The sequence below is a fragment of the Carlito syrichta genome, unplaced genomic scaffold (genome assembly GCF_000164805.1).
Source record: "Carlito syrichta isolate Samal-C Ts95f unplaced genomic scaffold, Tarsius_syrichta-2.0.1 Scaffold301644, whole genome shotgun sequence".
NCBI lineage: Eukaryota > Metazoa > Chordata > Mammalia > Primates > Tarsiidae > Carlito > Carlito syrichta.
The window spans coordinates 82,499-97,268 of NW_007245740.1; the positions used below are offsets into that span (position 1 = coordinate 82,499).

General features: G+C 43.7%; 1 protein-coding gene across 1 annotated transcript in view; it reads right to left on the reverse strand.

Annotated features, from left to right (window-relative positions):
- The window catches only part of RNF212 (ring finger protein 212), a 55,892-nt gene that overhangs the window by 9,231 nt on the left and 31,891 nt on the right, over positions 1–14,770 (reverse strand). Inside the window, 5 exon segments of the mRNA XM_021710914.1 lie at positions 7,748–7,875; positions 8,452–8,515; positions 12,409–12,452; positions 13,769–13,822; positions 13,925–13,989. Of these exon segments, the coding sequence (XP_021566589.1) occupies positions 7,748–7,875; positions 8,452–8,515; positions 12,409–12,452; positions 13,769–13,822; positions 13,925–13,989 (355 nt within the window).

Here is a 14,770-nt window from a genome sequence, read left to right on the forward strand (position 1 = left end):
TATCAAAATCCCGGGAGGCATTCTTTGTAGAATTTGACAAAAGTATACTAAAATTTATATGGAAATGTAAAGGAAATGCAAATTTTGGAATAGCCAAAACTATTCTGATAAATTAAGAAAAAAGAGGTCTTAGATAATCTGATTTCAAAATTTACTATAAAGCAAAAGTAATCAAGATAGTATGGTATTTGTGAAAGAATATATTGATCAATAAAACAGAATACAGCCACGAAGAAAATCTTAAGTTATAATCAATTAATTTCAATTTCAGATTGTTTGTTGTTAGCATATAGAAATACAATTGATTTTATATGTTGGTCTTGCATCCTATAAACTTACCACCTTATTATTTATAGTAATATTCTTTTTTTTTTTTTTTTTTGAGTTGGAGTCTCACTCCGTTGCCCAGGCTGGAGTGCAGTGGCACACTCATAGTCACCCCAGCGTCAACCCGCTGGGCTCAGGTGATCCTTCTGCCTCAGCTTTCCAAGCAGCCGGAACTACAGGAGCACATCACCACGTCTGGCTCATTTTTAAAATTTATTGTAGAGATGAGGTCTCGTCAAGTTGTCCAGGCTATTCTTGAACCCGTGGGGTCAGGCAATCCTCTCACCTCAGCCTCCCAAAGTACTGGGATTACAGGCTTGAGCCACTGCTCCTGGCCTATAGTAATATTCTTATAGATCCCTTATGATATTCATGATGTCCCTTAATATCATGATTTAATCAATAAAGACAGTTATGCTTTTTCCTTTTCAATCTATATGCCCTAAACTTCTTTTTCTTGTCTTGGTGCAATAGCTAGAACCTCCAGTATAATGTTGAATAAAAGTGTTTGAAGCAGACACTTTGACTTGTTCCTAATCTCAGAAAAACATTCAATCTTTCACCATTAATTATGATGTTGGCTGCAGGTTTTCTGAAGATGTCCTTTATCAGGCTGAGGAAGTTTCCTTCTACTGCATGTTTGTTGAGAGTTTCTACCATGAATAATTGTAGAATTTTGTCACATTCTTTTCCTATTGAAAGATCTTTTTTTGTTCTTTATTCTACTAATATAGTTTATTATATTAACCAATTTTCAGATGTCAAATCAACATTGAACACCTGGAATAAACCCTACTTGGAAATAATCTCTTTTCTATATTGTTAGATTTTTGTTACTAAATATATATATTTTAAAGAATTTCAAACATATTTATGAAGAATATTACTCAATTATTATTATTTTTTTAGAGACACAACTTTATTTGAAACATGGGCACAACTGACTCCATCTCCCTCCACGGTCCTAGTGGCATTGGCCTCAGGCTGGGGAGGCCAGTGTCCTGCAGAGAGGAGACAGGCTTGGAGGTCAGGGATCAGAGGCCAGACCCCGCAAGTGGCGGCACAGGGTCTGGGGTGGCAGTGACTGCCGGGGCCTGGGTTTCACCCTTGCACACAAGGCAATGGGCGGTGAGCTGAGGCCCCAGTGGCTCTAGGCGCTGAATCTTACCCACGACCATGGCCAAAGCTGAGGGTGATTTTCAACCAACGCCAGTATTTCCTTTTTTTCTTGTGTTATCTTTGGGTTTGATACAGGGTATTACTAACCTTATAATTCTTCTTGAGTCAGATTTGGCAATTTGTCTTTTTCTAGAAATTTGTCCATTTCATGTAAATTATCTAATTTTCTGACATAGAGTTGCTTATAATATTCCCCTATAATAAATCCATTTAATTAAATCTGTGGTGTCTGCAGTGATGATCCCTCTTCCATTCCTGATATTGGTTGTTTGTATTTTTTCTTGGTCAGTTAAGTTTGCATGCAGTGTCTTTTTCCCTGATCTCTATTGTTTTTGTTTTCTATTTCATCAACTTCTTTATTTTCTTGTAGCTTAAGGTGGAAGCTTAGATTCAGAGTTCAGATATTCTCTCTAATATTGTATAAGCATTTAAAGCTATATGCTTCCCTCTAAGTATTGCTTTACCTGCATCCTATAAATTTTGACATGTTATATGTTCATCAGTTAAAGATAGTTTCTAATGTTTCTTGTGATTTTTTTTCTTTTATCTATGGGTTAGGTTGAATTGTACTGATTCCAAATATGTATTATTGGATTTTTCCTGCTGCTTATTTGCAACTTAATTCCACAGTGGTCAAGTATATATTTTTATGATTCCAATTCTTTAAAATGTATTGGAACTTGTTTTTATGTCCTAGTATATGGTCTATTCTGAAGAATGTTCATTTGCACATGGAAAAAATGTGTATTCTACTGTTGATGGGTGGTGCCTCTATTTGTCAGACAAGTCAATTTGGTTAACAGTATTGTTCGAGTCTTCTATTTTCTTACTACTTATTTATCTAGTTGTTTTAACAATTTTTGGGAGTGGACTATTGAAATATTGAGATAATAATTGTTGAATTAACAATTTCTCTTTTTAATTCTATAAGTTTCTGCCTCATGTATTTTGGGGATGCTCTTTTTTTGGTGTGTATACACCAATAATTGTTGTCTTCCTGACATGCTGATCCTTTTACTACCCATAAAATGACCCTCTTTGTCTCTAGTAATATTTCTTACCCTAAAATCCATTTTGTCTGATATGAATAATGGCCACCCCAGGGCTCTTCTGGTTACTGTTTGCATGATATATCTTTTTCTGCAATTTTTCTTTTACCCTATTTATGCCTTTGAATTTAAAGTGTATCTTTTATAGACAGCATACAGTTGGATCTTTCTTTTATACCAGTCTGATTTTTTATTGAGGTATTTAGTCCATTCACATTTTATGTTATTATGGATGTAGTGACATTTCTGTCTACCACTTTGTTGTTTTCTATGTTTTATCTTTTTTTGTTCCTGTTTCTTGTTACATCTTTCCTTGTTAGCTATTCTACCAAACTCAGAAGAGTACTGAAATCTCTAAAAGTGTTGAACTGTCTTTTTCTCCTTTCAATTTTGTCAGTTTTTGTTTATTGTATTTGATGCTCTGTTTAACATGTATACATTTATAAATGGTATATCTTTCTGACATACTCACCCTCTTGTCATTCTAAATTCCTCCCTCTTGTCCCTAGCAAAAATCTCTGCCCTAAAGTCTATTTTGTCTGATATTAGTACAACTACTCTAGCTCTCTTTATCAACCATACTGTTTGTAGACTGTCTTTTCCATCCTTTTACTTTGAACTCATTTTTAATGTTGCATATAAAGTATAGTCTCTTATAAACATCATATATTTATATCTTGCTTTATCTTTTGGGGGGGGGTCTCACTCTGTTGTCCAGGCTGGAGTGTAGTGGTGTGATTCCGGCTCCCCACAGTCTTGACCTCCTGGGCTTAGGTGATCCTTCCACCTCAGTCTCCTGAGTAGTTGGAATTACAGGCATGTGCCACCACACCCAGATAATTTTTGTATTTTTTATAGAGATGAGTTCTCAATATGTTGCCCAGGCTGGTGTCAAACTCTGGGGCTCAAACAATTCTCCCACCTCAGCCTCCCAAAGTTCTGGGATTACAGGCATGGGACACCACACCCAGCCACATCTTGCTTTATTTAGTCTGACAATCTCTGCCTTTTGATAGAGTGAAGTGCCTTTTCACATTTAATGTAAGTATTGATATGGTTTGATTTACACCTGCCATTTTGCTATTTATTGTCTATTTATCTCATGTCTCTTTTTCTCTCTAATCTGCCTTTTGTGTTTAACAAATGCTTCACAATGTAACTTTTAAATTCTTGTTGATTTTTTTAACTGTATTTTTTGGTTATGTCTGTTGTGGTTGCTCTAAAAAAAGTCTAATTCTAGTTAATACTGACTTAATTCTAGTGAAATCCGGCAGCTTTGCTCCAGCATAGTTCTACCTCTTCCCTTCCCTTTTGGGTTGTCATATATATTACATCTACTTATGTTCCAGTCTGAACAATACAATGTTATAATTGTTGCTTCAACTTTATGTTTTGTAAAGTAATGAAGCGAAGACAAAGGACTAAAATACAGTTGGTTTTTTTTTTTTTTTTTTGAGTTGGAGTCTCACTGTCACCCAGACTGGAATACAGTGGCCGCTCCCGGCCACTGCAGCCTCAACCTGCTGGGCTCTGGCAATCCTTTCCGCCTTAGCCTTCCAAGTAGCTGGAACTACAGGCGCACGCTACCATGCCCGGCTAATTTTTTTTTTTTATTTATTGTAGAGATGAGGTCTTGCCTGCCCAGGGAGGTCTCGAACCCGAGCCTGGCAATACAGTTGCCACCGAGCCTGGCAATATAGTTTCTGTTTTTTTTTTGAGTTGGAGTCTCACTCTGTTGCCCAGACTGGAGTGCAGTGGCCGCTCCCGGCTACCACAGCCTCGACTGCTGGGCTCCGGTGATCCTTCCGCCTCAGCCTTCCCAGTAGCTGGAATTACAGGCATGCGCTACCACGCCCAGCTGATTTTTTGATTTATTGTAGAGATGAGGTCTCACTGCCCAGGTGGTTCTCGAACCCGCGGGCTCAGGCAATCCACTCACCTCAGCCTCCCAAAGGCGCGGGATTACAGGCTGAGCCACCAAGCCCGGCTTAATACAGTTTCTTATACTCATCCACGTTTACTATTTCTGATGCTCTTCATTCCTTCTAGTGGATTGATGTCACTGTGTAGTATCATTTCCCTTCAGCCTAAACACCTTCATTTACATTTCCTATAGGGCAGGTCTGTTAGCAATGAATTCTGTTTTTATCACTCTGTGAATATCTCTATTTTGTCTTCATTTTAAAATAATTCCACTGGACACAGAATTCCTGGTTGACATTTTTAAAAAGCATTTTGCACACAACCATATTGGGGACAATTTGAGCAGAAAAAGTAGCCATTGAACATAACAAACATTTATAAATCCATGCTGTTATAAACTGGTAAATGCATAGATAAGTGAATTGCATACAAGGGAAAGCTCTTGTTTAGAGTAGAGAGACAATATACATCGAAGAAATTGTGGAAGTAAAAAGACCACTACGAGGCAGTCACCAGAGCAGCAGTTGTGGTGGGGTGACGACTGATGAGGAAGAGCATGTCAGTGTCATCTCAGACTTTCTCTCGACAAGATATTTATCCATTGCAGGAGACAGTGTGACTACAGTGAACTAATAGACGCCAGTGTGGTCAGGTGGCCGAGGTGAGCATCCTCATGGAGGAGCCAGGTGACCACGGTTAACGTCTCTGTGGTAAAACAGGTCATCCTCATGTGCCCTGATGTGATGTGCTGAGAAGAACAGGAGCATTTCTGGGGTATTCCTGCCAGGAGAGAATGGTCTGGTCTCATGAGGAAACACAAGAAAACCCGAGTAATAGGTTACCCTTCAGAATTAAATATCTCTATTCTTGAAAACTATTGAGAAAAAGAAGCAGGAAGTGTAAGGGAATGTTCCAGTCCCAAGGAGACAGAAGAGGTGTAAGGGAATGTTCCAGTCCCAAGGAGACAGAAGAGATGCTATAGTTAGATGTAGTTTGCCTTCACATGAGACTCTGTAACAGCTGATGGAATGGCAGAGTGTGCCACTGTGGATCCCTGGCATGAGCTGCAGGTGATTTTGTAGAAGAATATTCCTGTTTTTAGGGATGCTCGGGCATCACATCTATAACATGCTCTCAGTGGTTCAGAGAGCACCAATGATAACAGGGAGGAAATGAAGCAAAATATTAACAGTTGGCGAATCTGGGTAAGGGAGTTTTTTTATACCGTTCTTATAAATTTTCTATGTGCTTGAAGTATTTTCAAAATTAATCATTAAAAACCACACAGGATACTCATAATATACCTCAAGATAAACTTTGAAGAATTTGAAAAAAGAAAAACATTAAAAACTAGGAGAATTCTGCTCTGTGAAAGACAATGTCAAGAATAATGAGAAGACAAGCCACAGACTGTGAGAAAATACCTGCAAAAGACACATCTGATAGAGGATTGCTATCAAATATATACAAAGAACGCTTAAAATTCAACAATAAGAAACAACCCAACTAAAAAAATAGGCCTAAGACCTTAATGGATGCTTTAGCAAAGAAGATATGGAGATGGAAAATAAGCATATAAAAAGAAGCTCTGAGTCGTTACCAGTGAAATGCAAATTAAAACAATGAGATACTCTACATCCCTATTAGAATGATCAAAACCCAGAATAATGATAACACCAAATGCTGGTGAGGATGTGGAGCAACAGGAACTCCTATTTACTGCTTGTGGGAATGCAAAGTGGTACAGCCACTTTGGAAGATAGTTTGGCAGTTTCTTTAAAATCTAAACACACTCTTACCATCTGATCCGTAATAACACTCCTTGATATTTACCCAAAGGAGTTGAAAACATGCCTACACAAAAACCTGGCACATAGACATCTATAGTAGCTTTACTCCAAAATTTGGAAGCAACCAAGATGTCCTTCAGCAGATTAATGAATAAATAAATGGTGATATACCAAGACAATGGAATATTATTCAGTGTCTAAAAAATGAGCTATCAAGCCACGAGGAGATATGGAGGAAACTAAGTGCATATTACTAAGTGAAAGCCAATCTGAAAAAGCTACATACTGTATGATTCCAACTATATGACAATCTGGAAAAAGCAGAACTATGGAGACAGTAAAAATATCAGAGGCTGCCAAAGGTTGAGGGAGGTTGGGAATTGGGGATGAATAGGTGGAACACAGAGGCTTTTTGGGACAGTGATAATACTCTGTATGATACCACAGACGTGGATAGATACCATTATAAGTTTGTTCAAACCCATAGAATGTATGACATTAGGAGTAAAGTCTAATGTAAACTATGGACTTTGCATGATAATATGTCAATGTAGGTTCATCAACTTTAACGAATGGACCACTCTGTGGGGGAGTGTTTAAAACAGAGGAGGCTATGCATATGTGGGAGCAGGAGGTATATGGGAAGTCTCTGCACCCTCCTTTCAATTTTGCTGTGAACCTAAAACTTCTCTAAAAAAATTAAGTTTCAAAAACAACTCAACTAGGAGAAAATGATTTGGATATGTGAAAAAACCTACCTAAGCACAAAAACCTATGAAATACAAAGGATAAGAATAGATTTTAGTACATAAAAATGTTACGTTTCTCAAATTCAAAAGTCAAATACATAATTACAAAGCAAACTGGGTAAAAGGCCAATATACTGAGGACTTCATATAAATAAAGGGCAAAGAGCAAAAACAGACAATTCATAGAAAAAAACACAAGAAAAGATTGCTTGATCCCAGGAATTCGAGACCAGCCTGGGCAACATAGTGAGACCTCTTCTCTATGAAAAAAAATTTTAAAAATTAGCTGGCCATGGTGGCATGAGCCTGTAGTCTCAGCTACTTTGGAAGCTGGGAGGCTGAGGCAGAAGAATCACTTGAGTTCAGGAGGGGAGGATAACTCTGTGGTGAGCTATGATCAAGCCATTGTACTCTGGCCTAGGCAAACTGACTCAAAAAAAAGAAAACACACACACACACACACACACACACACACACACACACACACAGAATAAAATTAAAACATTCAGAATCATTAACAGTCACAGAAATGAAAATCAAAATGACTTTTTCCTTTCAGATTGGCAAAGAAGAAATGCATAAACAAAGTGGGTATTGTCGAGAAGGACATTCGTGGTGCTCTTAGCCTGTTGGTGGAGTAGAACAGAGCAATACTCTTATAACTTGTCAACATACATCAAAAGCATTAAGAGAGTTTAGGTGTTCCCTATGACCTTCTAGAAATGTATGCTAATAGGAGAATCTAGTGAGGACAGTTATCTATGTACAAAAATGGCAAACCTCTAGAAACACTACACATATCCTGGTCAAACACTGTCAACCATGGGATGGAACAGAAAGCAGCTGTTAAAAGTGACCCTAGAGGTAAGTGTGGGTATATCAGGGAAACGGCAGGTATGGTCTGACATTCTTGTGTTTAGTGTACATACCCACATGCAGGATAGGGCAGGGGAATCTGCCCAGATCTCTGTACTTCCACAGTGAGCACCCTAGGGTTACTTCCACCTGCTAATGAGGGCACCCACACCGGAAGAGAATGGCTGAAAACCTCACACTTTGGGAGGAGTAGTGGGATAGTGAGAAGAGCCTATGGGGGAGGAACCAGTACCAGGAATGCTCCCCAGACTAGGAGTGAGGAAGGGCCTGAGCCAGCTGGGGAAGGATAGTCAGTCTGGAAATGCACCAGCAATCCAGAGTCAATTACCAGTAAGCAAACTCAGTCACATTTTTGTTTAAAACTAAGGAGACGGAATGCAAAGGAACAACTCGTTAAATGGTAATCACAAGAGCTTCTCCCAAAAAGAGTCAATAGCTGCACCACTTTGGTAGATTGTAACCTCACCTGGGTAACTTCTGACACATGACTTTTCAGAGAACATACTTTAATCGATATGTGTATGGAGTTGAGGTAAGTTTACAGGAAGTTTTACTCACCCATGCATCCATCTTGAGGTGGACTAATCAAGGAGATTCTCGTAGGGCCAGATGCTATCACAGGCTAAGTATGCAAAAATAAAACAATGGATAAAATTCCAATATTGTCACCTATGACATTCAGAATCACATTGCTTATTAAGAACACATATCCCAGAGCTTCAACTTCTGAGTTCTTGTCATCTTCAGCTGGAATGCAGGCCCCACAAGGTCGGGACAGGTGTCAGAGGGGTGTTACCTGTTTAATTTCCTCTGTCCCACCAGGGCCTAAAATACTGATTGGGAAAAGGACTTCACTAAGTCTAAGCCTTTCAGAAGAGAGAAAAGTAAAGTTCTTGGCTGATGTTAGAAAATGTAAAATCCTGAGCAATTCCTCAACTTGGCTGCATCATTTTGTCATCTTAAAAGCTAGATGTTTGAAGGACAGGGTGGTGCTAATGCTGCTCAAAGCTCACCCTCCACTCCACCCAGCAACCATAAGGCAGGCACTGCCACCATCCTTGCTTGACCTGCAGGAGGCTAACAGTCAGCTGCCAGCCCAGGTCATGAGGCTGGTGATAGAGGCCTCTCCTGCCTCTCAGAGGGAGGGACCTGGGGACATTGGCAAGATGCTATCTCTAGCCACCGTCCCTGGGAGCAGTGGATCCCCATCCACTGCTGGTATCTCCATTTCCAGACTCCTTGCCTCACCTAGTCAATCCCTCAGCTCTGCCCTCACCAACCACTGAGCCTGTTACAACCTCTGCCACTTGTCTTCCTGGTACCTGTATCCTGTCACAATCATCTCCCAGATCCTTTGATCCTCAGACACCTCCAATCCACCATGAAAGTCTCTGTCTTCGTGGCCTCTTCACCTGCTCAGGGGCGGCCCCATTCCAGGAGTCCCCTCTGCCACACCCTAATCCTGCCCTGCCTGTCATTCACTCCAGCTCAGCAGCAAGACTCCAACCCTGGGAAGTCTGGTCCCTCTGCCTCAAGTGACTCCTGTGCTGCCCACAGGCTACCTTTCCACGTAACTGTCCACTTGGCACTTTCTGTCCATGTGATACTGTGACCTCAACCACACCACAAGACAGACTCTTGAGAAATCAGAAGTTTTTCTTCCTGTGCTGCAGCCTCTGCCTGCCTCCTCAGGGTAGGTTCTGGTATGTCTTCCCACCTGCCCAAAGCACTTCTAGCCCATCTTTTCTGAATCCTCCCTTCAACTATGATGTCTTCAGTGCAGTTCATCCTAATCATCCCCAACATCACCTCCTCTTTGAAATGTGCTGATTTTGGGTGGACTTCTCCAGTGCCAAGCGCTGTGCCTTCCTGGTCCTGGCACTGACTCACAGCTGCGAGATGCACAAGACAGTGGTGAGGATGCTTCTCATCCAAGGGCTGTGGCGGCCTCAGCTGGGTATGGACACTGGATGCAGCACGTGGAGGGCTCAGGTCCACACTCCTCGCTTCCTGTGCATGTGTTTGCGCCTTGGATTCTCCTTCAAACCAGTTTTCACATTTTGCTGGATTCCCTCATTAACTCATGAGATCAAGAAAATACTTGAAAGGGATTCACATTATATTTGTGAGTCATGATTTTACCTTTGAAAAAGATCCGTAACACTGGTCAATTTACTAAGTCGGAAGTCCTGTGTTCATGTGAGGCTCACAGCCTGGGTTCAGAGTCATTTGTCAAGCCTGACACCATCAGCAACATTCCCACCTCCCCTGGAGGAAGCTTCTCTTGCCTTCCCAAGGTGTCTCTGCCAGGAGAGTGGTGGCCTTGTTCTCTGCCTTCACCTCCTCTCCAGCAGCAGCAGCTGGGGAACCCCAGGCTCAGAGCAGCGGAGGCAGGCCAGGGAGGAGAAAGGAGAGAAAGGAACTCCCAGGCCCCCCCAGGCCCCCACAGGAACTCTCACAGGGCAGTGTTGCCCCTTCTAGGCTGGCTGTTGCACAGCCTCTGCTTCTTCAGAGTTTACCCCTGAGACCCCCACACTGCGGCCCTCCCCTCTGCGCACCTCTGGAGTGGGATATGCACCTCAAGAGGGGCCTGCACACTGCTCTCCACAGCCAGAGGGGGGACCCCAGCCCATGCAGACAGTCTGAGTAGTCTCTCCAGGACCTGCTCAGGCCTGGTTGCCAGGAGCACTTCTCACTCTACCCCACCATGGGGGCCAAGTGAGAGGGAGCAAAGCAGTTCTCTCCAAAGAATCCCCTACACACACCCACTCCAGGGGTGACAAGAAGCCTGGAGGTAAAAAACTAGTTGTAGGTCATTTTTCTTGAAAATTCGTATTCTAGTGTAGCAGGAGTTGGCAAACTATGGCCCACAGCCTGTTTTGCACATAGTTTTATTGGGACACAGCGGCACCCATTTTCTTCCACACCACCTGTAGCTGCTTCCGCAGTTCAGTGACAGTTGAGCAGCTGCATCTGAAACTATGGGGTCTGCAGTTGTGCACATTGGTTACTATCTTGCTTTTTTCAGGAAAAGTTTGCTGATGACTGGTCTAGCACCTCACTTTGGAATTCTGATTCACTGCATTCTGGTCCTTCAGCAACAACTTCCAAAGTAACACCCAGTGGTTTTGCCTGCCAGTCTTGAGTCTTCTCTGCCCTCACCCAATTACCCAGCTCCTAAGGAAACCCAGGAGGGTGACCTGACCGGCAAGAGTTCTTCCTCGTTAAGCTGTGGGACTTGGAAGCTGTGAATTGATCCCTGAAAGAAGGTCTGAGGATAACAAAGGATAGCAGGAAGCAGAGGTTCAGCCTCGAGGAGCCAAGACAAGTGGTGGGGACCTGCAGGGGACCAGGAGGGGGGTTCTGTGAAAGCTTCTAGTAAGGCCTGAAGAGGAGACAGAGCACCAATGAAAGGTGTCCCTCGGTGCTGCTGGAGTGGGTGTGGGCGAGAGGGGCTGGGAGGTGAGTTGGGCAAGAGAGGAGGCTTGTGCTTGAACCACCTGTCTAGGAACTGGGGCTCCTCCTCCACCCAAGTGGTGAAGGGCTCTTCACTCCCTATAACATTCCACCTTTATATACTGGAATTCAGTTCCTCCACAATCTGGTTCCAGGCAATTTCTTGGAAATGAATGTTATTCCTTACTGGTAAGTGCACATAACAGTGTCTGTTCTTAGGGCTATGAGGAAGACTGAATGTGCATTAATAATGGGCTGGAACAGCTCTATACAGAACAACCTCATGTAATATACAGATTAAATAAACAAACACGGACACTAATAAGTAAATGTGCACCACATTAATACCCTCAGACACACTCGACTTTCCCGCCTTTGCTCCTTGGTCCCTCTTGCCTTGATGCTCTTCTTGTCCCTGGTCCTGCCTAAGCACTGGCTTCTCCCTGACTTTTCAGAACGGCCTGACATATGGCTCACTTGGTACATCTGAGACCATGCTCTACCCCCTGGGCAGGTGAAGGGATACATACTTGGGGCATTCTAGAGTTCTGACCAGGCTTTCTCTGGTCTTGTTTCTCTCCAATTTGAAACCGTTGCTTTCTGTTTTTCAGAGTCCTTCCCATTTCTGACCCAATTCTTTTCTTGGGCTGACAAATTTATTGTTTTTTTCCTTCAGCATGTTTCTGTCACTTCCTGAGACTACAGTGTAAGCAGGCGAAGCACAGGGCCACCAGTCCTGCTGCTGCTTCTCAACACCAGCGCAGGACCAGCATGGAACCAGCTTGAGACCCTGCTATCCTCCCCGTGTGCTTCCGTTCCTCCAGTTTCAGCTGCAGTCCTGGCCATACGGGCAGCAGGAAGTGTTCTCCTAATGGTCTTTTAGTACCTAGTTCCTAACTGAAGCCCAACTCCCTCACCCCCTGGGGCCAGCTACAACAAAGAGGCCCTGTTAGAAGCCTGTCTCCAGTTACACAAATGGTGAAGTTCACTAGTGCTGAGAAAACGGAAAATATCTAGTATTGGTACATGGAGAACAAGCAGCATAGCAGATGTACTTACTTTTCTCACTGGGGAAGGTGTGAGATCAACTTTCATCAACTCCACTCTGTTAAATACACAGGAAAAAGCAATAATGGAGCCCAGTCTTGTCTAATCAAATAACATCATTTAAACACACACAAGACCACATATAATGCTCAGTCTGCATCTAGCATTGTGATGCAGTCTGAGCTTAGTCCATGGCAGATCTGGGTCACTGTCATTCCCCTCCCTCAACCTCTTGAGGGCCACCCCCATCTGCAGATCAAATGCAGAACACAGAACCCAGAACACAGAGGCCCTCCCATCAGGCACACACAGCATGTGCAGCTCCCTCCCACGCTCTCGCGCTCTGTATATGCTGCTTCTCCCTCCAGATGGTTCCTCCCCACTCTGCTAACTGTCTGGAGCTCGCTGCACGAGAGCCTCCAGAGGGCAGGGACACCTTGTCAGCTCTTATTAACACCAAGCAAGGCTGTCACCCAACAAAGCTTCCAGTTCTCCACCCTGTCTCAGTTCTCCAATTTGGTTAATCTGGACACCCAGCTTCTTCCACCATGGTCCCATGATTACCTTCCTGTGGGATAGCAGGATACAACCTACTTGGCTGGTCTCGCTGACCCACACCTGCATAGACTGTGCAGATGTGCCACCATTGAAGCCCTCTCAGTCACAGTGTGACCCTGCAGAACTCCTGCCTGTTGGCTCTAAACCTACCAATGAAAACTCCCCATGGGAAACCTGTTTGGATCAACACCCTGGGCCCCAATAAAGGTGCTGACCCACAGGTTTCTCTCTGTCTCTCATTCCTGTCTCATGTGACCTGCGGAAAAACATCAGAAAACCACTCCCCCACCACCAACTCACACGACCTCCCCTGCCCAGCATCTATAAGTAATACTCTTTGAACTTGTTTCCTGTCACAGTGGTGTACTGAATGTGTACCTTCCATCTGAAGAGCCAGGGGCTGCCCCCACTGGGTGTTCCCTAGAACGCTAGGGAGAATACAAGTTGGGTTCCCAGTACCAGAGTTATGATCAGGCAGATACAAACTGGACACGGGTCAGATATGATACACAAAGGTTTCTGCCAGTATAGAGAAGTTTGCCGTGTGAGGGGCCCCCACTCATGGGCTAGAAAATTAGGCATTGGGTCATCTGCCTGGATCACACACTTGATCTGGGGACCTGAGCCTCATGGGGACATGATATGAGTGTCAAAGAGAGCCAGATGCCCAGGAAGTTGTCCAGTATCTGGATTAGCAAAATTTTGGGATTTGGAGAGTGGATGGGATGGGAAAAGAGAGGCAGAAGTGTCCACAGGAAGGGCCCGTGGGTCCCATGATTTCTGCAAGTTCTTGCACCATCCCCCAAACCCACACACCTGTTGGGGGCTGATGTGTGAGGGGGCAGCAGCAGGCATCCATGCAGCTTGGCTGGAAGAGCGATGGCAAAACACCCCAACGTCAGTGCACAGTCAGTGTGACTCAGCAGCACGTATCTCTATATGCTTTTCCTTCCTGCAATCTGTTACTTACTTGAAACAGTAATTTTTATTGTGCTGAAGGCTATTTGTTGTGATGCTCTCATACGAGAAAAGGGACTGAACTGAGGCATACGAAAGCACTTCCCACAAAATATTTTCAATTGAAAAAATAAGAGGGCTCTGAATCAGCCAAAGGCACTTTGCATACTCTAACAGCTCTCCAGATGCTCTGCTGGTCTGTTCTCTGCTAGTCCACTGCCCTGCTCCTCGGAACCCTGAAAGCAAAGGGAAACCAATGCTTTTTGTCATTCACACCACTGGTTCCCTCAGCTGCAACGTCACTGAACAAATGGTCACCACAGGAGTTAAAGGTACAGAATTAGGACATGACAGCAGGAGCCACTAACATTCTAGTTTTTAAAGGCCAGCAAGAGAAATCTGGACAGACTGCTTGATCATTCTATCCAGTCTAGCAACCCTGACCTATCTCCACAGCCAGTTGCAGAGACGTCCTGCCGTATCCTGCCACCTCCAAGCTCTGTGTCCAGGTCCTCCTAACGTTCCCCACCATGCCTGATGGATGCACTGAGATGTGTGTGTGAACGCTGGGGAGCATGTGTGCTTCCACAGACACACCAAGCGGCATGGTGGGGCGGATGAGGAGGGCGGGTCATCCCCTTGGCACCCTGAGCACCCACCTACACTGGTTGGGCTGGGCCAAGGACTGGCATTTGAAATGGAATGGTCTGCTCTCAAGAAATCCAGGTTGGGGTCAAGTGAGCTAAGAACGGGTACTTGTGTAACGTGACTCAGTGCCTTGGGCCTTGGCTCTAGGGTCACTTTCTAGCTCCCTCCCTGGTACCACCCCTTTTGGTCCCCTCATCTGGAGTCATTTAGC